This window comes from Carassius auratus, unplaced genomic scaffold (assembly GCF_003368295.1).
Source record: "Carassius auratus strain Wakin unplaced genomic scaffold, ASM336829v1 scaf_tig00024173, whole genome shotgun sequence".
Classification (NCBI taxonomy): Eukaryota; Metazoa; Chordata; class Actinopteri; order Cypriniformes; family Cyprinidae; genus Carassius; species Carassius auratus.
Window position 1 is genome coordinate 271,960 of NW_020525323.1, and position 27,891 is coordinate 299,850.

At 36.6% G+C, this 27,891-nt stretch overlaps 4 protein-coding genes across 4 annotated transcripts; 2 read left to right on the forward strand and 2 right to left on the reverse strand.

Moving 5' to 3' along the window:
* The first annotated feature begins 468 nt into the window (after positions 1–468).
* On the forward strand, positions 469–10,240 carry znf598 (zinc finger protein 598). The gene is made up of 12 exons (XM_026250421.1): positions 469–822; positions 1,936–2,048; positions 2,625–2,754; positions 2,836–3,047; positions 4,729–4,949; positions 5,036–5,153; positions 5,227–5,402; positions 5,483–5,567; positions 6,338–7,173; positions 7,248–7,392; positions 8,201–8,345; positions 8,704–10,240. Exons 1-12 carry the CDS (start codon positions 505–507, stop codon positions 9,061–9,063), a joined length of 2,859 nt encoding a protein of 952 aa, XP_026106206.1. The 5' UTR covers positions 469–504; the 3' UTR covers positions 9,064–10,240.
* A 1,970-nt stretch (positions 10,241–12,210) lies between these two features.
* On the reverse strand, positions 12,211–16,632 carry syngr3a (synaptogyrin 3a). Its single transcript, XM_026250392.1, is given in 5 exon segments — positions 12,211–13,242; positions 14,482–14,616; positions 14,618–14,628; positions 14,886–15,120; positions 16,421–16,632. Coding segments are annotated over 5 exon segments (687 nt in total). The 5' UTR covers positions 16,523–16,632; the 3' UTR covers positions 12,211–13,038.
* A 773-nt stretch (positions 16,633–17,405) lies between these two features.
* On the reverse strand, positions 17,406–19,646 carry gfer (growth factor, augmenter of liver regeneration (ERV1 homolog, S. cerevisiae)). Its single transcript, XM_026250393.1, has 3 exons — positions 19,400–19,646; positions 18,342–18,535; positions 17,406–18,223 (listed from the first exon to the last, which is right to left on the reverse strand). The coding sequence occupies exons 1-3, from the start codon at positions 19,610–19,612 to the stop codon at positions 18,061–18,063; spliced, it is 570 nt and encodes a 189-aa protein (XP_026106178.1). The 5' UTR covers positions 19,613–19,646; the 3' UTR covers positions 17,406–18,060.
* A 3,339-nt stretch (positions 19,647–22,985) lies between these two features.
* Positions 22,986–26,858, forward strand: drg2 (developmentally regulated GTP binding protein 2). Its single transcript, XM_026250402.1, has 13 exons — positions 22,986–23,052; positions 23,298–23,396; positions 23,518–23,678; positions 24,370–24,459; positions 24,589–24,649; positions 24,736–24,826; positions 24,898–24,970; positions 25,187–25,277; positions 25,360–25,457; positions 25,543–25,708; positions 26,157–26,215; positions 26,433–26,486; positions 26,573–26,858. Exons 2-13 carry the CDS (start codon positions 23,333–23,335, stop codon positions 26,657–26,659), a joined length of 1,095 nt encoding a protein of 364 aa, XP_026106187.1. The 5' UTR covers positions 22,986–23,052; positions 23,298–23,332; the 3' UTR covers positions 26,660–26,858.
* Positions 26,859–27,891: the final 1,033 nt, after the last annotated feature.

Below are 27,891 nucleotides of genomic sequence, written 5' to 3' on the forward strand. Positions count from 1 at the left end.
AAAATTTGTATTTTCTCGTGAAATAATTTTTACTATATAATGAATATCAAGTGAATATATTATTTAAAAAATTATTTTATATTTTTTTTATGAGAAGAAATATGCCAAAAGCCAAATTATACTATAACTGTATTATTAGTAATATGTATAATTCCTATTATTTTTATAAATATTTTTTGTTTATTAACATTTAATAAAGCCATGTTAATACAGTGTTAATATATTTTGATTTAAATATAATTTACATATTCCTATTGTTATCATAACTACATTTTTATTTATAAAGCATCATATTGTTTATCATATTAGCATTCAATCGTGTTGATATAATAATATTCTAATATTAATATAATTACATGTTTACTAATATTTATACTAATCAATCATATAACTATAATTATTATATTATTATCATGTAATCCACGCAAAAGCTATGCGGTATAAAAGTCCGGTGTATCATAATCAAAGCTCTTCCTGTCTACGTCCAGCCTGTCGCTCCCCACAATGCACTGCGCTGAACGATCACGCGCACAGGAGCGCGCTTCACCCGGCCTCGCCGCCCGTACCGTCGTTTACCAGCCGTCCAGATTCCGGCGGACTACAGCGAGAACACTCCCGCAGCACAACCGGCCAGTGCCTCCCGACAGTATGAGGTCGAGCGCAAGGAGAGACGCGGAGAACAGCTGCGTGCTGTGCTGCCAGGACATCGAGCTGTTCGCGGTGGGGAAGTGCGATCACCCCGTGTGTTACCGCTGCTCCACCAAGATGCGCGTGCTGTGCGAGCAGAACTACTGCGCCGTGTGCCGCGAGCAGCTCGACAAGGTGAGAGACAAGGCCGCTCCACACACACACACACTCTCTCTCTCTCTCTTTCTTAAACTGGGAGCGGCCGTGTTTGTCGCGTCGCTAGCCCGCCGTGTGGAGAACTGGTCAGGAAAGCGTTAAGATCCGGTGTCATCTTACACAAGTGAAACTGTGTGACTAACTGTTGTTATGACTTCTGTTTTTGGTTGTAGACACACGTGGAACCTTGTTTTTGGTTTAGAAGTGAGCTGGTTTAGCGTACTAGCAGGGCTCGTTTATTTATCGCCTGACGGTTCCCGTGCCAACCGAGCGGCTCGCTGACGTCAGCTGGCTACAGTCGGTCCTTCACGCGGGTTAACACAGGAGTTGAGTTCTAAACCATCTGAAACGTGAATAAATACGCTTTCTGTTGATGCGTGGTTTGTTAGGATAGGACAATATTTGGCAGAGATACAACTATTTGAAATCTGAAAATATTGAGAAAATCGCCTTTAAAGTTAGCAGAGTCCTTCGCAATCCAAAAATAAATGTGGATATATTTACGGTAGGAATTGACTACATATATTCATAGAACATGATCTTTACTTTATATTAATGATTTCTGGCATAAAATAAAAATGGATAATTTTGACCCATACAATGTACTGTTGGCTATAGCTACAAATATCCCCGTGCTTCTTATGACATATAATATATGATATATGAGAGGCAAGGATATATCTGGAACAAAGTTCAAAACAAAAATTTTTATGTATATAATTAGACGTGATTTTGGGACAGCTCAGCTGAATTGTGCTGTTGTGTAATCAGCTTGAGATAACTCTGAATCTACTGGTCAACGTGTGCTTTCTGACAGCTGTCAGCGTGCGACGTCATGCTGACTTGCGTGATTCACGTGTCAATCAGTCGCGAGAGCGCGCATCTAATTTGCCTGTTAAGCTCAAGTTACATTAATCAGCGAGTCTGAAAGTGTAAGCATTTAGTGTTTAGTCCTTTGTGATTAATTGACAACGTTGTTCATGCTCTAGGAGGAGTGTTGTATTCTTAAAAAAAAAAAAAAATTCTTCAATTCTGTATTTAAAAATAAAAATAAAATAAATGTTATTATTTTTTATTTTTCTGATTTTCCAGGTGGTCTTCATAAAAAAGCTTGAACCCTTTGCCGCTCTGAACATTCATCAGTACCAGTTTGAGAAGAAATATGACGTATACTTTGCAGATGGAAAGATATATGCACAGTTCAGGTATGAACCTTTTTTTTTTCAGCAGCGATGAGGAAAAACGATCCTGTTGACTAATCTAAATATGAATGCATTTGTTAGGTAATTGTTTCAACTGAACATTCATTGTAGATTGAGAAGTTTTAATGTAAGAATAAATTGGATGACATATGTTCTGAAAATAATCAAGGCAGGTTTCCCACGTTTTTTTATTTATTTTTTATAACCTCAAAGGAAAATGTATTTAAAAACTATGCTTATGTTCCCGAACATATTGTATTAAAACAATAATGTAACACTGCACAATAATTAACTCTGATATTTACTGAAATGTGTTGTGAAAATACCTAAACCTATTAAAAATATGGCACAGACTTTGATATTTTTTAACTTGACATTGGTTGAACTAGTTTTACATGAACTCATTACAAGTCAGTGTCAACTCTGACGTCATCTTTCGGCAGTTTGTTTTGCCAAATAAAAAGTGCATTTAAGTCTTGACCATATCAGGTCATTGCAAGTCCTGTTCTTAGGCTAAAAATCAACAATATTTGAAATATGTTCCTTAAAAGCTCTTTTTACCTTTTGCAACCATTGCAGGAAGATTTTGTTACATGAATGTCCACAGTGCCCAGAACCAAAAGTGTTCTTCAAATTTGAAGAGCTAGAACAGCATATGCGGAAACAACATGAACTCTTCTGCTGCAAGTTATGTGCAAAGCATCTGAAGGTAGAGTATTGCATTTTAATGAATTATTATTTTGTTTGCACACTCCTTATTCCTTCAATGGATCATTTGCTCTGTGTACAGATATTCTCATACGAGCGGAAGTGGTACAATCGGAAAGAGCTGGCTCGACATCGAACACAAGGGGACCCGGATGATACTTCACATCGTGGCCATCCACTGTGTAAATTCTGTGACGATCGATACCTGGACAACGATGAACTATTGAAGCACCTGCGGCGAGATCATTACTTCTGCCATTTCTGTGACGCTGATGGAGCTCAGGAGTATTACAGGTAAAAGACCACTTCTGTTTCACAAATGTTTTGCTTTTTTACTAAACTGGTTTATTTCCAGCTGCAACTCATTGTAGCTATGTTTACTTGCACTTGCACTCAATTGAACTGAAAAACATTTCATATAAACCCCTCAATTGTTTTAATTGAGCTCATCTTCAATAAAATTTCAATCAGATTGATAGGGGTGGTGTAGACCTGAAAACATCCAAAAAGTTAAGGAGAATGAAAAAAATAAAAAGGAAAAATTAAGCATGTACATGAAAATGAGTGGATGTAAACTTACCTAGTGTAGGGACTATATAAAATCTGTTTAGTTTTTCCTCAAATCCTGTTTAAATTTTCTTGATTTCTGATTGTTTTTTTTGGTGTTGTTGTTTTCATTTTTTTTTTGTTAATGTTTTAATGTCCCACTTTAATGGTTACACTTTTTTTTTTTTTTTGGTAAAATTATTATTCATTGAAATAATGACCTATATAACGTAACCATTTTAAAGCCCCTGTTTCTCAAATGATGTGTTGAAGTTTCATGTTTTTTGGTATAATTTTTCTGGATTAATTATTTTTATTATTTATTAATTAATTTTTTTTCTAATAATAGGCCATGAGAAAAATGTATGTGTGTCTGTGTTGTCTGTTTTAATTGTTCTGGATTTATGGTATAACACATGTATTATTGGTGATTAACAGGCAATATAAGGCATAAAACGTTACCATTTTAATTAGAAATTCATTCTCATTTAATCAGAATCAGAAAACGCTTTATTCCAAAGTATGCTTACGCATACAAGGAATTTGTTTTAGTGACATAAGCTTCCAGTACACAGAGACAACAACACACAGAAAAAATAAGTGTATAAACAATTGTGCTATAAATGATAATGGAATAGGATTGAGTGAGATGCAGGAATGTTCTAGGATGGAGGGTTAACAAATAAATATAAGGATATTGCACGTTTATAAGCATAAGTAGGGAACATTTAACTGTTCATGAGGTAGATTGCCTGGGGGAAGAAACTGTTCTTGTGCCTTGCTGTTCTGGTGTTTGCGGCTCTGAGGCGCCGGCCAGATGGCAAAAGTTCAAAGATGGGGTGACTTGGATGTGAGGGATCCAGAGTGATTTTCTGAGCCCTTTTCCTCACTCTGGATGTATACAGTTCTTGAAGGGTGGGCAGGGGAGCACCAATAATCCTTTCAGCAGTCCGAACAGTTCTCTGTAGTCTTCTGATGTCTGATTTTGTTGCTGAACCAAACCAGACAGTTATTGAAGTACAGAGGCCAGACTCAATGACGGCCGAGTAGAACTGTTTCAGCAGCTCCTGTGGCAGGTTAAACTTCCTCTGCTGGCGAAGGAAATACAACCTTTTCTGGGCCTTTTTAACAATGGAGTCAATGTGATTGTGATTTAATAAAAAAATTCAACAATATGTGACTATTCAAAATAGGTGAAATGCTCGTAAATTGATTCTCAGAGCAGCTTTGGAGATGAAGTTTATGTCCTCATATAGTGATGTGGCAAATGCTAAAAAACCAACCACGAGCATCACTCATGCTTCAGTGTGTGTACTAACTAGGGCACTCATTTAGACTGAGACATGCAGACTTCATAGCAGTCTTTTTGCACTGTAATATTCACAGAATTGTTAATTCGCTTAATTTAAGTATTATTTTTGTCCTATAGCGATTACCAGTACCTCAGCGAGCACTTCAGAGAGAGCCATTATCTCTGCCAGGAGGGCCACTGTAGTACAGAGCAGTTCACTCATGCTTTCCGCACAGAGATCGACTATAAGGCTCACAAAGCTGCTGCCCACAGCAAAAACCGGGCCGAGGCACGGCAGAATCGGCAAATCGACATTCAGTTCAACTATGCATCCAGACAGCAACAACGACGAAATGACGGTAAAGTTGAATTTGCTCTTTCTGAGACTTTGATATAAATCATGGGTGGCATGCCTTAATCAAGTCCAGCTGGATGTCTGTTTTAGGTCTGATAGTTGGTGGCGATGACTATGAGGAAGGGGATCGCTTCAGCAGACAGGGCAGACCAGGAAGAGCACGAGCTCCAGGAGGACAGCAGAATGTCAGGAGCTGGAGATATAGTCGGTAGGTCCTCATCAGTGCTGCATTCTGACATATGAGCGAGCTCATGGAAGACTGAGAGAGATGTTATCCTCAGAGAGGAAGAGAACCGAGAGATCGCAGCTGCTTTGCGAGCTTCGATAGTCAGCCACCAGGAAGAGAGAAGTCATGTGCAAGAGAGAAGCAGTGTGAAGCCACGCAAAGAGGAAAAGATGGAGCCTGATGACATGAGAAACAACAGAAGCACTGCCAAGCAGACGAACGAAATGCAAGGTATGGCAAACCAAAATGTGTCTGTTTGTTTGTTCATTTATTTGCAAGTTGATGAAATGGCAGATTTGAATATATTTCAGCTCGACCAGTGAGGAGTAATCCCCCTTCGGCTGCTCAGGACTTCCCAGTTTTAGGGGCAGCTGCACCTCCAGCCCCAATTCAAAGGTACGTTTGACCCGTTTTTAAAAAGATGGGTCTCTTATGTATTTTTTCCTGCATTTAGGAATAGTAAGATTGCTTGCTTTCTTGATCATTTATTTTGTCCAGATATGAATTAATTCACATTTGTTCAGTGACATAAATACACTGCTTTCTGTGATGGTTTTTAATGTCTGTGTTGAAATTTAGATTTGTGGGGGACATAGTCAAAAACGTCGGGCTGATATAACGGTCTTGCAATTTTAAATTAAAATTAAGCTAAAAATATTTTTAAATGTTAGAAAAACTTAAGCCTAAAAGAAAATTAGATATGTTTCCTTGGCTTTTAAAGTTAATTAAATCAAAGCTAATTTAAAGAAAAAAAAAATACTTAAACCTCAAAATAAAAACATAATGTAACAAATGTTTTTAAAATAAATGCCAATTCAAAAATGTATTCATTTTAAACTAACACTAGCTTAGATCGTTATTTTATAAAAATTGCTTTTTTCCCCTCCAAATAATAGTCACGTGGTGCAAACGACATGCAAAACATACACCACTTACAAATTTTTTTTTTTTTTTTTTTTTTTTTTTAAATGTCTCTCTGATTTGTTTAGATATTTTTATTACATTTTTTTTTTTTATTATTATTTATTTATTTATTTTTTTAACCCAAGCAATTTCTGCAGGGTGGGATCACAGTTGTGGGTATATGCAACAGCAAAGAATTTGCTATTAAACATTGAGCTTAATTTAATAAAATCACCGTAATGTCTGTCTCCCGATCATTGCAGCAAGATCAAACAAGCGTCTGTCCCTCTGAAGGAAGATGATTTTCCAAGCTTGTCTGGCTCCGTAGTTTCCTCTCCAATGACACCTGCATACACAAATCAACCCAAGAAACATTCGTCCTTCCAGGAGGAGGACTTTCCTGCACTGGTCTCCAAGATCAAACCACTGAAGCCGCAATCAAACACAACGTCAGCCTGGTCTCAAGCAGGAAGTAAACCTGTGGTGGTTTCCAATAAACCTGTGGTTCTGCCCACCAAAACAGCCCCTACGGTCTCTTCATCCATACTGTCCGCCAGTGACCCACCGCCCAGTGGAAGTGTGCCTCAGCCTCTCACTGCCTCCTCATCTCGCCGCAAAAAGAAGCTCACATCTGCTGAAACCCACAGAGCTCCACCTAAAGTCAAATGTCCGTCCTCATCGGATGACGAGGACCCCCAAACCGGTAAAACGGCTCAGGAAATCCGCACGGTACCGACTATGCTTGACATCTCCACTTTGTTGACTGTAAAAGATGGCTCCTCTCAGCCCAACCCCAAAACCAATAAGAAAAAGAAACCAGCCACAGCTTCATCTCTGGGTTCCCCCTCACACACTTTTGAGTCCGTCTCCAAAATGGCTCACAAAGAGAACGTTCCCGAGATGAAGCCACCAGACAACAGTCTCCCCTCCAAAACAAACTCTTTTATAAATGGACTCGTGGAGAAACCAACAGAGGCACTGTCCCCTACATCATTTCCTGAAAATATTCCTTCCCCATTAAAGCAGTCGGTCACCGATCAGCCTCCTCCACCCAAAGAAGAGGAATTTCCAGCACTTATCTCCAAAAAACCTCCACCTGGTAAGCTGGTTCCTTTCCTTAAAGAGGCCGTGCCCAAAATGACACTGTTTCTAAGTGCGTATTTGTGTTTTCAGGCTTTAAAAGTGCATTTCCGTTGAAGAGCACTCCGAATGTGCTGCCACCGCCTCCTCCTGGCCTTGGGCCTGTTGTCAGCAAACCTCCTCCAGGATTCACCGGCGTCCCGCTCAACAGTAATGTGGAGGAATCAGCTGTTAACAGGTCAGAGACTGTGACGTGTGCTGTTATACGTGTGTGTGGTTTCCCCTGTTTTGAGTCACTGTTGTATTTTGAGCACATGAAAGTTGACTGTTTTGCAGGCAAGTAGTGTTTTTAAAAGTCTTAGGCCTGGTATTACAGACAGGGCTTAGGTTAAGTCAGGATTAGGCCATAGATCAGTTAGGACATTTAAGTTTATAAACATGCCTTAAATAAAAACACTATTGGCGTGCATCTTCAGACAAAAAAGGGTCAGAGCAGGTTTCTTTCAGTTAAAATGGCTCAGACATGCATTTTAGTCTGGGTCTATGAAACGGAGGGTTGTTTTTTATAAAGCCAGAATATGAGAGAATGTTGATCTAATGCTATGTTAATCTAATTCATACTTTTTGTAAGTATTAGTTGTTGTTTTGTTAGGAACTTTCTTTGACGACCAGATGATGTTCAAATACTTTTAATTACTCCTATTCTTTTCTGTATTGCACATTTGATGTACTTTTTTTACATTACACTCCTATTAAATAATAAGAACAATACAAGATATCACAAGATGATAATCACAAATGTTGTCAAATCATCATATCAGAATGATTTCTGGTCATCATGTGACACTAAAGTCTGGAGTAATGATGCTGAAAAAATCAGCTTTGATCACAGGAATAAATTACATTTTAAAATGTATTCAGATTTAACAATAGATAATAGTTTAAAAATTCACCAAAATTCTACTTTTCTAATTTTACATTAATTAATGATAAATTATTAAAGTGGTTTAAGTGCTTTATCTCATTAGGTGTTGTTTTTCTTTCAGAGTGACACCTGCTATTGGATCCTACCTCATACCTGACAATTTCCAGCAAAGAAACATGGACCTTATTCAGTCTATTAAGAATTATCTTCAAAACGATGAAACCAAGTTCAATGAGTTCAAGAACTATTCAGGCCAATTTAGACAGGTAACTATCCAACCAAGACCATTTAAATTCAGTTAATATTACTCCAACATATTATTATTATTATTATTATTATTATTATTATTATTATATATGAGTTTTGCTAGTTGAAGCAAATTGTTCTAATTCCTTTGTAATTATTATGTATTTCTATGAGCTTGTTAATTTCGACGTTGTTATATATTTTTAATATATTATTTCCTAAATACACTTGTTACATACTGCAAGATCCTTTTAAATTAACTAGTGAAGGAAAAAAATGTTTCAAAAAAGTGGAAACTAAAGAACCTGATACACGCTGCCTTACACATACATTGAGTCGTTGATATTTTCATTGATCTCTAATTTTCCTTTCGAGCAGGGTATAATCCCTGCTGTCCAGTACTACAAAAGCTGCCAGGAGCTGCTAGGAGAGAATTTCAACGGGGTCTTCAACGAGCTGCTGGTTCTCCTACCAGACACTCGCAAGCAACAGGAGCTTCTCACTGCCCACGGAGACTTTAAGGCTCTCGAGAAACAGCAGCAAGGCTCCAAGCCCAAAAAAACCAAAAAGAAAGCCTGGCAGACAGGCACCACCAGCATCAGTCTGGATCTGGACTGCCAAGTGTGTCCCACCTGTAAGCAGGTGCTGGCTCTGAAAGACTTCAACACCCATAAAACCCTACACATCGGCGATGAGGACTTCCCCTCTTTACAGGCCATAAGCAAGATCATCAGCTAGCTGCTAGCAGACGCACATCCATGGCTCTCTGTGACACAGCACCTAATGTTAAGATGCTTGTCTGGGCTGCAGTGCTAATGTTTACTCCGATTGTTCATTATTCAGAAAGTTTAGATGACACTTTTTTTTCGAAGGGGAAAGATCAACCCCAAAAAAAGCAAGTGTAACGGTTTTGAAGAGAAACCAGTTTAATCTACTTGAAAGCTTGAGTTCTAATGTTGATTCATTTATTACTCCTCCAGTTCATCTTTTCCATCAGGTTTTCCAGTGCTGTTAGCATGCTCTTTTTTTTTTCTTCTTTTATATGTGTATATATATAAATTGTAAGGTTGGTTGCCTTTGAAAGATGACCTATTTATTTCAGAACGCTCCTTCTGTTTGATTGAAATTGATTATTTCTCACTTCGGTTTACAAACTCTACAGTACGGAAAAATAAAATGGGTAATGTATAGCATTTCTTACAGTAAGCTGCAGTGATCTGTCTACTGACTTTTGACAAATTGACATTTTTGAATGATTGTTTGTGTAAATAATTTGCAATTAAACAATCAAACCAAGGAACGAAATGCACAGCTCAATACTCTTTAGGCCACATGTGATTGTCTTTACACAATTAAATCAGTGTGAGGATATTTCACCTGCCTTAAAATATACAGGAAGAGCCAGAGGACCATTTTGAAAGGTGGTCCGATGGGATCAGACTGGAATGTTTTGTATAAAATACAGAATTGGTACAGATGGATAATTCTTTAAATAATTTTTTTGGTTAGATTTTTGTCTAATACCATAGTGCTTGTGCCTCTTAAATACTTCTTCACAGTCCAACAGGGTTGATGTATGGCCACCTTTTCTCATCTCTCTTTCAGGAACTGCTGTTTGTGCCACAGCCTTGTGGTCAACAATTTGCAATGTGTCAGGACATATCTGCAGAAACAATGCTGGTCAAACATCATCTACCTTTAGATTAAGTTGTTCAAGTTTGTGTATTTCATCTGTTTGTTTTGTGCTAAATATTCGAAAATGTTAACAGAGATATTTAGAGGAAACGTTCGCGCAAAAATGAAAATTCTGTCATTTTTAAGAGGCCTTTTATTACATGGGGTGCATAAGGAGATATTCGGCTGTTAGGGACTGAGGACCTTATTAAACATTCACTTTCATTTTTCCATTCACTGCCAAACATCTCCTTTTGTTCCACAGGAGAAAGAAATTCATAGAGCTTTGAACAACAGGAGGGTGAGAGGGTCATATTTGAGTCTTATCTGACATATGTTTTGATTGTTAGATTGGATCTTAAGGTATATTAATTTTATTTTCACAAACTCAAGTTTTCTTTTTAAAACTGTTAAAACTTCTTAAACTTTTGGATATATCTGTATGATGAACTACTTCAAGCAATTAAAGGAATAGGTCTCCCAAAAATAAAAATGTTTAATATTTATCCCCAGGCTATTTATCTGGCTCACCAATGGATCCTCTGCAGTGAATGGGTGCCGTCAGTCCGAACAGCTGATAAAAACATCACAATAATCCACAAGTGAGCCACACTCCTCCAGATGTTCATTTTACAACTTTAAACCATTGTTTCTGGTCAAAATAATAAGTACGTAATCCAGAATCACTTTTCAGAGAATCAAAAGTCTAGCTCCGTATAGTCTTATCTTTGTCCTCTCATATCAATCCCCAATCATATCAATTGGGTTGGGTTTGTTTAGGACTGTGTGTGTATGTAAAGCAGGCTTGACCTGTGCATATTTCTCTCCTGATTCAGATTGAGAAGACTTTTTCTTTGAAGCAAGAAATACAGTATAATGGATAGAGGACTTGTATTTTAGCTGAAAGCAACAGTTTGAAGTGAAAAACATTTAAAAATGTAGCTTTTCAATTAACAAGTCATTAATTTATGACTGGGGTCATGTGATTTACTTGTGGATTGTGATGTTTTTATCAGCTGTTTGTACTGTCATTCTGATGGCACCCATTCACTGCAAAGGATCCGTTTGTGAGCAAGTGATGTAATAAAATGTCTCCAAATCTGTTGTGGTTGGATGGAGATTGAGTCGATTTTCAGCAAATGTGTGAACTATTTCTAATGTAGAAAGTTCAAAATATTACAGGGTCTGGATTTCAGAACAGAATGATCTCTGAATGGTGTGTGAGAGTGTGTAAAGAGCACATTACAGGTGATCCACTCATGAAAAACATGTCTTTATTTTCATAATGTCTGGCAACCGCAGGCTGAAGACATTCTGACTGACAACGACAAATCTTTTGTGTACATCTTTCAATCACAAGATGGGATATATTGCCAAAATTTTACAAAAATGAAATGAGGCTTTTATTTTCACATCTCTTTATCATCTATAATACTTTTTTAGAGGTGCAAATTATGATCCAGCAACACATAACTCAATGAATCGCTCCAAAACTGTGCCATGATTTTGGTCCGTGAAGAATTTTAACAGGAGTGCAGACTTAAGTACAGGAAACACAAGACCCAGACCACTTCCACAAACATACTCCATTTACATGTTCTGAAGTACAATCACTAGCATTTGTGTGTGTTGCTCTATCTCTGAACACAGAAACATTACCAAAATCTACCACATGTCAGACAAAGCACTGATGATCACCAAACAGCTGGGAAAAAAAAACAAAAAAACAAGCCAACTGATGAATATCTGAAGGGTGTCTCAAACTAATTACTTTGCAAACCACTGCCATATGCATTGCTGTTCAAAAGCTTGAGGTTGGTAAGGTTTTTTAAGTCCCTTTTGCTCCCAAAGCTGAATTTATTTGAAAAATACACTAAAAACTAATATTATGAAATATTATTGGGATTTAATATTCTATTTTAATGTTACTTAAAATGTAATTTACTCTTGTGATGTCAAATCTGAATGTTCAGCATCATTACTCTAGTCTTCAGGGTCACAGAAGATCCTTGAGAATTCATTCTGATATGTTGATTTGCTGCTCAATAAACATTTCTTATTAATATCAATGTTAAAAACGGTTGTGCTGCTTAAAATTTTTTTTTTCAGGAATCTTTGATGAATAGAAAGTGCCAAAGAACAGCACTGATTTGAAATAGAAATCTTCTGTAACATTACTGATGTCTTTACTGTCACTTTTGATTGTGAATGTCTCATTGCTGAATAAAAGCATTCATTTCTTTTAAAAAATGACATTTTACTTACTTGCTAGCAATTTGTAATGTTAAAAAACACACACAAAAGTGAAGTAATTGTCTGAGGTTGTAACTGTATTCATAAAGCATTTATATTAAATGGCAGTTTATATGTTTGTATAACCTCAGTTTTAAAATGCCAACTGATTGTGGCTCTGAAAAAAACAAAAACATTTGTTTGAAATCTTTTTAGTGGGATTCATTACATTTTTATATTCTGATATAGTCAGAAGTATTCACACACTGTAAGCTACAAAACTCCTTTTAAAATAAAATCTGACTTTGTCGTAACACTTTTAATGGCTTCACTACATCAAACACTGAGTCAACAACATTATCTACAGCAAAAGTCTTACCCTCTTTTAGGAAAACCACCTCTGGGAAGCTTTTAGTTGGAGAACATGTAAATGTGTCAAAAATGTTTTGGTGATTCCATGTTTCAGATATTGCACTTTATATACAGTACCCAACAGCATTATGGAAACTCAATATATAAGGTATTGTTTGTGATGCATGGCACTTCATAGCTCTCTAAATATAACACATGCAACCTAACCTTTTTCATTTTTAAACAACACTGATAAACCTCAAACGGTTTCATTCCAGCTGATAAATAAACACGTAATATTCTGAACGAAAGTGAAATCACAATCAACATATTCTTGTACAGAAGTTCTACCTATGAACATTGTCACACCACTTCAGTGTGAAGACCAGTGCCAGACATCAACACTGACTCCGACACACCAAAGACATCGCATGTGGACTTTTGTTAGGCACCGTTTCAGTAAATTGGCACCTGGTAGGCTGGGGCGCTGGAGTCCAGGTTTTCGGTGAAGGGTGGGCTCTGGTATGCGTCGCTGGGCTCGGTGCTCGGGCCGGTGGGGTAGGGCTGGATGGGTGGGATGCCGTCCACGTGCTCTGTGGTGAAGAGGGTCATGTCGGTCCCTAGCATGTACTTCTGCACCGCTCTCACGGTCAGACCTGCCTGAAATACAGAGAGGAAGCACATGGTTAGTATCGAAGTCTTCTTAAAAATAACTACTCTCAACTCTGACCACTTGTACTGAAGAACCCGGGAGTTTTTTTGTTGTTGTTGTTTTTTTACCTGAAGGCGCTGCACTTTTATTGGTGCCAGAAAATTTCTAGTACTTAGCATTTAGTTTTGTAGTTTTGTCACATGGCTAAATGTGTATCCTTAGCAAACATGCTGAAACATTATCACAAAACTTTCAAAACATTATATCAATTTATGGTCTTTCTGAAGAAAATATGTGTTGAGTATCTATCTTTCAAATTTTTGCGGTTTGTAAGATATTTAAAAAGAAAAATTAAAACAACTATTCAGCAAGAGCTCAATAATTTAATCAATCAAACTTGACAGCAAAAACTTGTATAATGTTGCTAAATGTAATGTTGCTGTTCTATTAGTACAACTTAAAATAACTTAAAATAGTTTTCTGTTTTAATGTTAAAATGTAATTTGTTCCTGTGATGTGCAGCCGTATTTTCAGCATCATAACTCCAGTCTTCAGTGTCACATGATCCTTAAGAAATCATTCTCATATGCTGATTTGCTCCTTAAGAAACGTGTATTATTGTTATTATTGTAAGTGTTAAAAACAGATGTGCTGCTTAATATTTGTGTGCAATTGTTTTTCTTAGGATTCCTTGATGAATAGAAAGCTCAAAAGAACAGCATTTATTTGAAATAGAAATCTTTTGTAGCATCATAAAATGACCTCACTGTCACATTTGATCAATTTAATGGGTGATTGCTAAATAGTAAAAATATTCAAAATCTTACCCAAACCTTTAAATGTTACTGTATCACGGTTTACACAAAGACATAATAAATTAATAAATTATTTTAAATGGTAGTGCTTGTGTGTATTTCTAAAGATGAATCGATGCAACAATTGCTCAAGATCAAGACAAATCCTACATTTCACTCTTGTTCAGTAACTGTAACAAACAGTCTCGGTTTCGTTCACATCAGGACACGCCACCAAACACTATTCTCATCCTCATTCACGACGGCAAGGGAAAAGGAAGTAATTCTATTATATGTTCCCCTGAGTGCTGAAACCAGTATGTAGAGCAAGCTAATGTCACTGAGATAGGTCATGATATAACAACTGAAATCTGCACATCCTGCCATTTCAGCTTGCACAAAGTGACAATACAATGTGTATTCATTTGTGTGTAGAGAGTTCTGCTCATTTACCCAGGTGAAGATGGAGAAGAAGGAGAAGGTGATGGCAGCTCTGGCAGCATCCGCTCCCTGATTTAAGGGCAGCTCATCTGGGGTGGTGCGCTGCCATTGGTTGGCCAAGAAGCAAAAACAAACAAACCACAAAAAACGCCCAGAAACCTGTAATCATGCGCAAAACACAACTATAAGAATATATTACAGCAATAATTTCAATAAAATTTACTATATTGCCCCCCCCCCCCCCCCTCAATGTTGTTTACATAAATTAATACAAAAATCATCTTAAGGCAATATAGTATCCTGCTGTTCAGTTCTGTGATCATGAATCATTGCCAGACCCTTTGAATGATTCACAGCTTAGAAACAGCAGTCACAGAGACAGTGTCAGTCTGTTTTGGCATGCTCTTATTGTTCACCTGAAAATCCAATGTCCAGCATCACTGCCTTCTTCCTGTCTTTAATACTGCTGATTTGTTGGAACTTCATGTCAAGGATAATGAAGAAAATGCATGCTAGAAATGCTATGAGCCCAATAGTGGTTCCATAGTTGCAGGCATTGTTGTTCTTGTTGAAAACACAATAGAGCCTCTGACTGCCATGGTTGACATAGCCTTCATTTATTATGGATCCGAACACTACCATTGAGAAGATCTGCAAGGGAAAAGATACACCAGTTTTATTGATGTTCTTTTTTTATGATAACACTGTTAAAGCCAGTATAAATGACAATAAATAATTAAATACCATTACAATAATTACTATTATTCTATTTTCTGGCAGTTGACATGAAGTGTCATCTAGTAAAATCTATCTATCTATCTATTTTTTATTTTTTTTGGAAATATGATCCAATACAATATGACCAAAACAATGCTATTAACTAAACATAATGTATTCTAAATAGACATTTACTCTTTTAAATCAATATTTTCCACTTGTAATATTTTCCAAATATTGTTCTGTACATTCACAGAAAAAATTTACAAGCTGTTATTGGGGCTGTTCCTAATACTAGTACTAATACTAGTTCCTAGTACTAATATGTACTTTTAATGTACTGATACTTTTACATTAGGCCTACTAATTTAAGGTATACATATTTTTTATTTTTTATTTTTAAGAAGAAACAAAAGCCTTTTACTGAAGGATAATTGTATTGCAGAAAGCTATGCTCCACTGGATGTGTTTGTCTGACGCAAATAACATCAAATGGAAGTAACAGTACATGCGCGTATAGTAATGAATCAACCAATCAGAATCGAGGAGCCGGCCAGAAGATGACTGTGGCTGCGGCTCGAAACACTAGTGAGCTGCCTAAGTAGTAGACAGCATTTCTGAGCAACATAGAGTGATGCTCAAACACATGCGATGCTCAAAATGAGGCGGCTGACTATGCTTTGAGACACACTATAATTATGTTCTTACTGAAAAACCTTATGGCATAATAGAAACGTTCATCCATGATATTAGATTAACTCGTTTTGCTTTAATATAGGTAACTAGCCTCATATTTAAAATAGACTATTATGTCTTGTTTCGATGTCACGTCTAGTGATAGACCTATGGATGAAATCATACATAATAATACGTTATAACGGTATTACAAACGAATTCATCCTGCCACAATAAACCAAACAAGAGCGCCTATGTTTCTAAACATGCTTTTCATTCTAATCGAATTCGAATTCATTCTAAGTCATCATTCTAAAAGGAATCACATCGGTGATCGTCACCAGAGGCAAATAACGCTTCATGGCATCAAAACGTCAATAGTTTCAATATAAACTAATAACCGTATACAAGCGTCGTATTTCCCAGTGACCTAATTTAATTATTAAATGAGCGCGTGATGAAAATGTTATAATTATGATACGTTCTGGGTTATTCTCACAGAGCAGATTTTTCTCTTCTAGAGCAGATGTTATTATTTGTAGGTAAATAAACGTCTCACCCATGATAATATTCTGAGGATGGTCTGCGGCTGTTGGATAAAGGCAATAGGGTCGAACGCAGCCCCGGCTCTCCCAGCACCAAACGAACCCACTCCGTCCATTTTCGTCCTACTGTTCTTCAGGCTCTGGGCTGTGGGTCGAGGTAGGCATACACACACACACACACACACACACACAACTGCCTGTCAGAGGCGTGCGCAATCTCTCTGTGATTCTGTGTGTTACATTGTCTCAACAGCAACATCTACCGACGACATCGGTTCCTCAGCTTGGGGACCGTTAACGTCATAATAGAGCAGGGCTTCAACTTCAACTATTGGAACATTTTGGGGAAGCATGCAGATATTTAGTCATGGAAAGGGTACTATTTGAAGATCACAGTTCCATAACCCAAACAATATCATATATATCTATATGACTTTCTTTCTTCAGTATAACATGTTTATAAACTGCGTATGATTAAAGTCAATGGAGACACAAGAAAATGTTGAAGAACATTAGGGTCCTGTCAACAAATAGTGTCATTCGGGATTGAAATGACATTGTTTTGACTATCACAACATACTTCAAATGAATGAGAGTAATTCCTAAACAATCATGCACTCTGTCTTTATAATTCTCATCATAGTCTTAACACAAATGATAATGCATAAATAAAATTAACATTTTCATGAGGAAAGCAATGTGAGAAAACTAAGCTATAGCATTCGGGACATAATACTATAGCCTATTCTTGCCACATTTGTTAACAGCAAATAAGGATGCAAATGTTTTCTTGATGCAACTATGACCATTTTTTTTTTATTATTTGTATAATTTATTAAGACCTCTAAACCATTAGTATTCAACTAGGAAACCCCATAGCACACATTCATGGAGACCATAAGATGGCTTGAAATTATTACTAACACAAACAACATTACTCTTCACTGGAAAAGGTTATATTATTTAGAGGACTATAATTTTTTCAGTTTGACATGAATGTCTTGGTGTATTTATTTATTACAGACACACCTCTTTTTAGTACACAAGACATTCATTTAAAGTCTGGTGTGGTGTGGATTATTGTGTTTTTATCAGCTGTTTGGACTCTTCTTCTGATGGCACCCATTCACTGCAGAGGATCTATTGGTGAGCAACCAATTTAACGCTGAATTTCTCTAAATCTTTTCAAATGAAGAAACAAACTCAGCTATATTTTGAATAGCATGATGGTAAATGAATTTTCAGCAATCTTTCATTCTTAATCTATTCCTTTAATTGCCACTCAACATTTCTGTCAATAACATATTCTAGCAGAGGAATAGTCAGTTATTGTTTTACAATGAGGGAGTTCAACTTGAAGTTAGAAATACTGAGAACCACTGCTCTAAACAAAGCTCATCCAGTTGCCTCTGGGCTGTTCACATCCACTGAGAGCTCAATAATTACAAAATAACATGGGCCATAATGCCATACTCTTATAAACAGCAATGCTCTTGATTAGAAGCACAATACAGTCACTCCATCAATTAGTGCATAGTCAAAATGTATCATGTTTATGCATGGCTCCTGAATGGCACTTGCAACGAAAAGGACAGGTCCACAGAATCAGTGTATGGCTGCATATTGCTCATGTCCATGATTGTGTTGGAGGTTTTTAGTCACAAGATCCATCTTTCCAGCCATCTCGCCATCGCTCATCCACCTTGCTGCAGTCAAACTCTGGCTTGCCTAATCGGATGTTGATGTCATTATGGAGGCGACACATCCACTGTGAGAGGTTGTGCCGGCTGCTAGCGTCTGGTTGATTTGTTTTCAATCTGACAAGAGACAAGATCATTGAAACATATGCAACCAAACACAAATGATAACAATGCAATGCTTCTGGTGAAATGCTAAATGACAAACATAAAAACCTAAACAATAAATGATGACAACCTTGATCGCAGGTCCTCTGCACATTCATCACATGGGAAAACCTTTGAGAAGAGGTTGATGAACTGTGTCATCTCCCCCTGTTGTTCTGTGGTCGGTGCGTCTGGATAATACGCAGCCATAGTGTGAAGAAAAGACCATGAGCTCCTGCCCAGTTCCTCTCTGTCCAGAGGGCATTCGACAGCCGCCCTGCTCTCCTGTTCAAAATATCACATGACTGTTTACTGTTAAAGCACAACATTATTGCGTGAGAGCCATTTACATTTACACACTTATATTTATGCATAAGGTATACATTTAAATCAGACTGTGTGTTTCCTAAGAATCAAACCTATGACTCTGGGTTGATGCAATGCTCTGGCAGAGGAGCTATAGCTCTTGAAAAGTAACCATAACCATGATTAGCATCTTTGTTTTTAAACATAATATTCCGCAATCTATTTTTCTTAACAGAAATTAGGAGTACTGATTGATATTAATTAACCACAATTGATTGTCTGATGTGTGTACATCCCTAAATGAAAACAATAAAGAAATATGTTTCCAGTTTTCATCTCGATTTTGTATTCTTTTAGCATTTATATAAAATATATATTTTAATATAAAGAATGTATGTAAAAGTTATTTTTATTATTCTATTTATATGTTATTAAATTATACACTTATTATAATTATTAATAATGTATTAAGGTAATTAATTGAAAGTTATCCTGAGGCCCCCTTGAAAGTATGCTGTGGACCCTGGTTGAGATCCACTGTAACAAATTATGGCATTTTATTTTAGTAACCATTATTTTTAAAGAGTATGACCTCATATATATATATATATATAAACCATTAACTTACAGTTAAGCTATAGAACAAGGCAGGAAAAGTAAAATTACATAATTTCAAATGTCAAAAATCTAAACCTTTGCATATAGACTTTTCAAAACAAGTTCAGAAATGATTATGATTTCATTCAGTCTAATTGTGTTATCACATATATTTGACTTCTCCCGACTCTGGGATGTCGTAGATTTATAGTTTTATATTTTGACAGTCAGATCTGTTCTGTTCACCTGCGCCACTGAAGCGGAGGACGTCTGTTTCTGCAACTTCATCCATGATTTAAAATCCGTACAAGCTCGGCACGGTTTCTTTTTCGGCTCTCCGGTAGTGATCTGATCCTTAGTCGTGCTGTCCTCGCGCGGTTTGCCAGCCACGGGCAACGGGAAGCCCTCCATACGCGAAGTGTTATGCGTTGAGGACCGCGACCCGGCAGGAGTTGCCATGTGGTTTAAACTCGGACAACGTGTTATCAGAGCCTGTCCACGGAGAGCCTTCCCACTCCCTATTAATTCCTATTGTATCGAATTTTAAAGTACCACCAGAGCTCCAGTGGGGGCGATCGCCATGAGTGCAAAATGCATGGGAGACTATGGGGCTAGACGGCTAAATGTGTCCCTTTCACCCGACTGCCGTTGAGAAATCTCAGATCTGATTGTAGGTTTTGCAAGTTCAACATGGGTTATAGGTCGAAAGTTGAATGAACAAGTACTTATGTCCTTTCGATTTCTTACAGGTTGAGTTGTTGTTGCCCATAACACGCTAGCATTCTGCTAATGAATGTGAATGTGTATGACGTCATTGACATTTTAAAAGACTTTTTAAAGCAAATAAGTGACTCTAAAAAATCTAACACCCAGCAATGTGTAATTTCTTTGCATCTCCTTTCGAATGCAACATTCAAATTACTAGACAAAAAAATTATATCTTGAGAAAAGAGGATTTTGACCTCCATTCATTCTGCACTCGTCCTGTGAGCGCCCTCATATGGAATCAGAGTGGAACTGCAACCAGTTCAGAAGCCGGAAGTGTAGTGAGAGTGAAACTCTCCATATTAGACATTCTCTGGTGTTATGTACTACCAGGGTTGCCAGATCTCCACTAAGAAATCCACCATCAACAAAACAGGCCTGAAAGCAAACTTGTTCTTACATGTTTTTATTGGCGCGGACGCAGTCACAAATTGAGCATTACAGCCATCTACTAAGGCAATGGATCGGAGACTTAAATCCCCTTTTCCCCAGACCAAACCTATCAGGGCACGAGCTTTCGATGCTGTTCAGCTCCTTCATCTACAGCCCAAGTCCTATATATTCTATTTATATCCTATTTATATTCTGTTAATTAACTGAGTTCTTTTCAGAAATTTCATTAATAGACTATCGCTGCCTGTATTGGATTCAAAATAAATTTTTAATGTTAATTGCTGCTTGCTTTTCTTCTGGAGGTCATGGATTAGTTTACTTCTGTCCTCACTGAATAGTAGATGTTCTACTGTTTCTCTGACTCCACACCAGTCACATATTCCTCTTGGATGTTTTCCTATAGTCCTGGAGTTTAGATGACTACTTGGATCTTAACCTGGTTTCTTTATAGGGATAATTAACACCTATTTCCAACCCTGGGGTAAACAAAATTTCAAAATTTACAAAATTTCAGAATAATTCTCAATGAATCATCACTTAACTTTTTTCATATAAAATAGCTAATTCCGTCTTGTCCAGGGGTTGAACTAGTTCTGGAAATAGTTCTTTTTATTTCCCTCATATATGGATGCTCTATTACTCTCTCATATCCACAGTTTCCTTTGTCAAGTTGACCTTTCCTCCATTTGCACCTGTTTTTAAGCCTGGCCAATTTAAACATTCAAAAAGAGTTTAAAGCATTCAAACACAAGACGAGGAAAACTCAACTGAGTACTTGCGCTATGTTTGGTGCACAAACAGAGAGCCTAAACAGCAACATGCACAGAGCTCTCCTTTGCGTCCTCCTGCACCTGAATGAACAAATGCAAATTGCAGTTTAATCATGCAAACAGAAAAATATGTGAAAGAGCCTAATTCAGCAGCCCTGTGGTGTTCTGTGCACACAGGGCACACACAGAGAGATGCGTCTCAAAGCACTTGAAAGCCGAAATTCGCCTCTTCTTCTTTGTACAGACAGATACATACACTCACTGCTCTTGACTGAATTACTTTGTACTTTTAACAATAATTAATCCACAGTCAAACCAAAAATTATTTGGACACCAGATTACATTTTTTATATATTTTTTTTTTTACTTGTGGTTGCAGGACACTATAGTTCATTCATGTGAGTGAGTAGCAAAATAAAATAAACTGTGACATATTATACTCAAAAATTCTTCATACAGTGGACTACCAGTAAAAATTATTAAAAAAAAACATAGGACCAAAAATAATTCAGGCACTTCAACCTGACCATGTTTTGCTTATTTTGTTTTCTTTTTCTTTAATTGCTAATGCGACCTTTTTACAGACTGAGCAAAATTAATTTCTTGGTAATTGGCCAACAAAGTATTGATTGAAATTCATGTTTTATTGTTTCTGTTTTATCTGTTTATGGTTTGATTTTAATGTTCAGCACTTTGGTTAGTGAGTCTGTTTTTAAAAGTGTTTTATAAATAAATGAACCTAAACTTTCTGAATTTTTGGTTGATTGTTATGCATTACATACCTTTCTATAAAAGTTTTCTGTCATTAAGATTCATTTGTTCTGACACAGTTTAACTCTTGAGTTCTTTTGAGTCATATTTTATTACCATGTTCTAAACTGTTTGCAAATAAACTGTGATAATGTGAGAAATGTTGAAGGTGTCTCAATAAATAAGACAAGACATGTAGTGCTATTTTACATTTGGTTATTCGATTTCTGTAATTAGACACCTAAAAACTTTAATAAACATTGTTTATTAACACAAAGTGCCCAGTGGTACAACCTGTACAAACCCCAGCTGTTGCCCTGCACACAGTACAAACTTGACCTCTGTCCAACAATCTTAAAGCTCATCACTGTCTGCTTTCCCTCTGTTTTTTTTTGTTTTATAGCTTTGTTTTTCTGTTCTTCATTTTACAAAGTCCGTTTTCATACATAAAATTAATATTAAAAGCGGGGTGAATCAAATTATTTGTTGTGGTGGTAAACTCTTATTTCTTAACTACTTAAAAATAACTATTTACAAATATTTTCAGTTTTAAATACACATATTACACATATTTCTGCACACAGTCTCTTTGCCAGTCATATGAATTGTCTGGTGTTAAATATTTGAATACAAGCAAGTTTGAGCTCTCCATATTTTGTTGTAAAACCAGGGACTTGGCAACCCTGTGTTGAATGAATCGTTATGTTGAGCCGGATCTTCTGACTGAGCGTGCTAACTTAAGCGATTCACACGAACTGATCTAAATTATACATAAACAGCTGATCTGAATTATTCAGAAATAACCAGATTTGCCATCATTTAGCTTTATTAGAACAACCAAACGGATAATATGAAGACGTAAATTATCGGCTGAGGTAAAAGATTAATTAAAACTATTCTTTGAAACGACCGTTCGATTGAATCGATTCGCTGAAATGAGTCAGAATTGAAATCCAACCACTGTTATACGCATCATAGGAACGTTTGTTGTTGATGTAATTGACCTTATGTCAATTATCCAGAGTATGTCAACAACGGGTAGAGATATCATAACTGGCATTTAACACCAAATTTATGTACTATATATAAAAAAAAACGTGTTCTGGAATTAAATATTAAAGAATTGTTTTCACATCGGAACAATTTCTCCGCAGCACTGTCGGCCAGCGTAGGGTGACGTCAGCAGCAGTCCATGCCGCAGAGCTCGTGCCGCTTAAAACTGTAACTATCAACAGATTAACTTCTACAGATACACGAATGACAATATCTAATACTTTCTGTAGAGTGACATTTATATAAGTAGTTGTTTGGCATGATATGTGAATGACAGCTCAATCAATGCATAGTGTTGGATAAGTTTGATAGAAGTGCCTGCTAGCTTAGCCTACCACTGACTACGTAGCCAGAGAGCAGATGCTCTGGACACTATGACTGACATGCTTTCTGTCACATTGTAATGTTCACAGGCTTCACATAAGCAAAACATCACACTCGAGTGAAAATGGGGATTCTGGAGAAGATCGCAGAGATAGAGAGAGAAATCTCTCGAACACAGAAGAATAAAGGCAAGCCAACATTTTTCTTTAAATGTACCGTCATGGGCTTTTTTGTTGTTGTTGTTGTTGCTTTCTATCTGTTTACTCCTAACCAATTAAATCCTGAGTGCTTCCAAACTTGTTTTTGCAGCAACTGAGTACCATCTGGGTTTGTTGAAAGCCAAGCTAGCCAAGTACAGAGCCCAGCTCCTGGAGCCCTCGAAGTCTGCTGGAGCCAAAGGAGAAGGCTTCGATGTGATGAAGTCTGGGGATGCGAGAGTGGCTCTGATCGGGTTCCCCTCAGTCGGCAAGGTACAAAACAACATCTGCAGTGCAACATGCTCTTATCTAAAATATGATTAGGAAGAGATTTGGTCATTGATACAGAATTTTTTTTTTTAAATAAAAGAAGTAGCTTTCAAATGACTGTTTTTAACCCAATCAAACATTTCATGAAGAAATACACAAAATGATTCACACAGGAACTGTCTTTGATTTATTTTGGGCCCGTCACTGTACTACTGAACAACACAAATGATAATATCCTGCAAAAAAAGAAATTTCATCCTTGAAAGACATTATTTTAGGACACTTTGCAGGTGACTTTTTAAGGACAGTGATAGCCCAGTTATTAATTTAGCTTATTTGCATATTTAAGCTCATCACCAGCAAACCAAAATGTTTTTTCTGAGAGGATTTAAAAATTATTTTTTTACACCATTACATCTTCAGTAAACAAGAAAGCAAAGAGAATGATTTGAATGCATTTAATTTATACAGACTTACTTTAAATACATCTCTTGCTTTCATGTTTTTTTCCCTTTCTCCCTCCTCCTATTTGTGTCTTATGCAAATTATTAACTCTTATTTTTCTGTTGACAATGTGTGTACTACTGTTGTTAAATTTTGTGTTAAATCTGCAAACATTTTTTTTAAAAATATGTCAATACTATATTTTTTGCTCTAAAACAGAGACCTACTCTAATTGATGGTGTTTTTGCAGTCTACATTTCTCAGTTTAATGACGGCAACAGAAAGTGAAGCAGCTTCGTATGAATTCACCACCCTGACCTGCATCCCTGGTGTCATTTCGGTATTATTTATTCCAAAATATTTTTCGTTTCTCTCTGTTTTTGGGTATATCTTATGTCTGCGTTTGTTGTTTTTTGTTATTATATTAACCAGCATGATATTGGATTAACTATTACATTTTTAATTCTAGTACAAAGGTGCCAACATACAGCTGCTGGATTTGCCTGGTATCATTGAGGGGGCTGCACAAGGTACGTTCATGTGTGTTTTAGAGAGTAATGCACATTTTGCACATGTATTATGGCCTATCCTTGTTCTGTGTGGGTTTGTTTTAAAGGCAAGGGCCGAGGTAGACAGGTCATTGCTGTGGCCAGAACTGCAGATGTGGTCATCATGATGTTGGATGCGACTAAAGGAGATGTTCAGAGGTGAGTTGGAGCAGCGGAGAATGTTTGCATTATTGCTCTGATTCTTTGACGATTGTGGTTTTGTTTTTTAGGGAACTTCTGGAAAAAGAACTTGAATCTGTTGGCATCCGACTCAACCGCCCAAAACCAAATATCTATTTTAAGGTCAGTGTTTCAGTTTTTATTTTTAATGTCAGAGTTTGTCTAATAACCAAAATGTCTTTTTAAGTTCATATCCATTTTACTCTCTTCAAAATAACATTTTTCTTAACAACAATAACTGTTTAGTTGAGAAGGTCCACGAAGCAGTTCATTTTAAGTAGATCTTAAGGTGTTTTTAAAAGAAATGTATTCCTCACTTGTGAAATATCTGTTTTTCAGCCTAAAAAAGGAGGTGGGCTATCGTACAATTCAACGGTTCCCCTCACACAATGCTCTGAGAAGCTTGTTCAGCTCATTCTTCATGAGTACAGTATCCTTTGGCATTGTTTATTCACGGTTTCGTTCATTTCCCTCTAATAATGAGCGACACATTAACCTTAACATGACTGCAGAAATCTTCAACGCTGAGGTTTTGTTCAGAGAGGACAGCACTCCTGATGAATTTATTGATGTGATAGTGGGCAACAGAGTGTACATGCCTTGCTTATATGTGAGTGTATATTTCAGCCTGATGCAAAGCGTCTCCGTTTTAATTATGTCAGCAAATGATATAATGAATATCTGTCTTATTACAGGTGTACAACAAAGTGGATCAGATTTCTATAGAGGAAGTGGATCGTCTTGCTCATAGACCCAACAGTGTAGTGATCAGCTGCGGCATGAAGCTGAATCTAGATTATCTCCTGGAGCAGTTATGGGAGGACCTGGCTCTGATCTGCATATATACCAAGAAAAGAGGAGGTAAGCTTTTTTTTTTGGTCCCAAATTTATAGTAATTTAAGATGCTTTCATGCGTTTTAGCCTCTTGTTGTCCAACACAATACAGGTGGATATATCTACGAGATTTGTGCTCTATGACAAAGCTGCTTGTTTTGTATTAATACATTCGATTAATTCATTATTTGTTGTAAAGTATTTTAATTTTGTTAATTATTTATTAGAGCTTTTAGTATAAGCCATGTCTGTTTGGCGTCAAACAGATTTTGGTTAGTTTTAATTTTTTTGTAAAGTTGTCTGGCGAAAGGTTCACATTCGAATCCATTTTAAATTTAGATCATAATTTAATTTGTTGCATTTCTTTTCAAAGCTTGTCTTAAAAACTGAAAAAAAGAGCGTATGTTTGAATTTAGTGTTTTTATTCTTTGCTCTTTTATTTTTTATTAATATTATAATTTTTATTGTTGTTAAGAACGCCCAGATTTCGGTGACCCTATAATCATGAGACGAGGAGCATCAGTTGAACATGTGGTATGTCTCTGTTTTGTTGTCCTGTGACACCTGCAAAAAAAAAAAAAAAAAAAAAAAATTTATATATAACTATAGACAGTAAATGCTGAAGTGTTGTCTAAAAATATATTTATACCTGAACATGTTTATTTCTATTTGATTGTGCTCTCTAACTAAATCCTATATATTTTTAGCGTATCAAGATCAGATTCATGATTGTGTTTCTTATTTCTTCCAGTGTCACAGAATCCACAGGACGTTAGCTAGCCAGTTCAAGTACGCACTTGTCTGGGTAAGATCCTTCTCCTCCTGAAGTGAAATATACTCTTGCTTTTGTTCCATGCTTTTGAGTAGCACTGCTGTGTTTTTGGATTACAGGGAACAAGCACAAAGTACAGTCCTCAGAGAGTAGGACTGACTCACATCATGGAACATGAGGATGTCATTCAGATTGTGAAGAAATAAAACCCAGTCCTCAGATCCACTACAGCATCAACAGGACTTTTGATACATGCATAACAGAACATTTGTTTTTTTGTTGACAGCTACATCGCTTCATGAAACTTCTCTGAAAAAACTGTGATCAACAATTAATAAGTGATTATTTTCTTTAAGAAAATCATCTCCCTGGCAAAATTAATTCTAATAAATAATATTCAGATCTTTTTGTTTTACTTTTTTTCTTCGTAATAGGAATGGAAATGGTTCTTTCTTACTAAACTAAATGCTACATGTACAGTGTTTGAGACTAAATGAAAATTTTAGTTGTAATTTAGTTGTAATACACAGAAAGTGGAGATTTGTCTTAATAAACTGAACTTAAAATATTTAACATTACGTTTTAGATATTTTATAGGGTGCTAACCACATTTTGCGAACTCTTTTGTACAGACGTTCAGAGGAAGCTCGATGGGTTAAGATGCATAAGAAACGGCGAATGTGTATGAAATCACTAGGGTCAGATGAGAAGGAAGCAATGACCATCATAAAGATAGCACAAAACTTAACATTTGTAGATGTATTCCACCAATCCTGGGTCTGCCGTATTTTACAATCCTCTAAAACCAACATGTCATAGTCTAAAAAGATCAGAGTTCACTCTTACTCTTACCTGAAGCACTTAGACAACAGCTCTTGTCCAGCCGATCCGTACTAGTTGAGGATAGTTCAAGAAGATACATCAGGTTCCTCTTAAGGAGAAGCAGCTTGTTGAATTTAAACAATCTACAGATCTATCCAGGTATGTTAATTATTTGATCTTTTTCTTGGTTTATGGTGTTTTAGTTAATCATTTAAATCATGCAGGGTTTGGTTCATCAGTAATGACCCGGGTGGAGAGCTGATGAGGTGATGTTTTAGTGCACATATCCAAGGGTCATTAACACGTACACTCACTCTCATCGAAAGACATGAAACTCAGTATATTTAACTTTCTGAGAGAGTTTTAAATGAAGGGTTCCCAGCATGAATCATTAATAAATGCATACTGTTTTGATAAAGTATGGTTATATGGTGATGACTGATTACAGCAGAGCACACTATTAAAGTCCAGCTCAAAGGTGACTCAGAGACACTCTACAAGATGTGAACGGTTAGCTTTCTGTGTTCATCTGAAAACCTAGAGCTGCCCACTCTATTCATTACAGAAAACTAGTATAATAGACGACATTAAATATGCATGCTGAGGCGCTCGGGCT

Excerpts from the sequence above, each read along its gene's own strand:
- znf598 (XM_026250421.1), top strand. The coding sequence starts at position 505 with ATGCACTGCGCTGAACGATCACGCGCACAGGAGCGCGCTTCACCCGGC. Across the intron at positions 823-1,935 it reads GCCGCGAGCAGCTCGACAAG|GTGGTCTTCATAAAAAAGCT; the intron begins GTGAGAGACAAG and ends CTGATTTTCCAG. Across the intron at positions 5,154-5,226 it reads AGGAGCTGGAGATATAGTCG|AGAGGAAGAGAACCGAGAGA; the intron begins GTAGGTCCTCAT and ends TGTTATCCTCAG.
- drg2 (XM_026250402.1), top strand. The coding sequence starts at position 23,333 with ATGGGGATTCTGGAGAAGATCGCAGAGATAGAGAGAGAAATCTCTCGA. Across the intron at positions 23,397-23,517 it reads TCGAACACAGAAGAATAAAG|CAACTGAGTACCATCTGGGT; the intron begins GCAAGCCAACAT and ends TTGTTTTTGCAG. Across the intron at positions 23,679-24,369 it reads GGTTCCCCTCAGTCGGCAAG|TCTACATTTCTCAGTTTAAT; the intron begins GTACAAAACAAC and ends GTGTTTTTGCAG.
- gfer (XM_026250393.1), bottom strand. The coding sequence starts at position 19,612 with ATGGCAACTCCTGCCGGGTCGCGGTCCTCAACGCATAACACTTCGCGT. Across the intron at positions 18,536-19,399 it reads CCTCCGCTTCAGTGGCGCAG|GAGAGCAGGGCGGCTGTCGA; the intron begins GTGAACAGAACA and ends TATTTTGAACAG. Across the intron at positions 18,224-18,341 it reads GCAGAGGACCTGCGATCAAG|ATTGAAAACAAATCAACCAG; the intron begins GTTGTCATCATT and ends GTCTCTTGTCAG.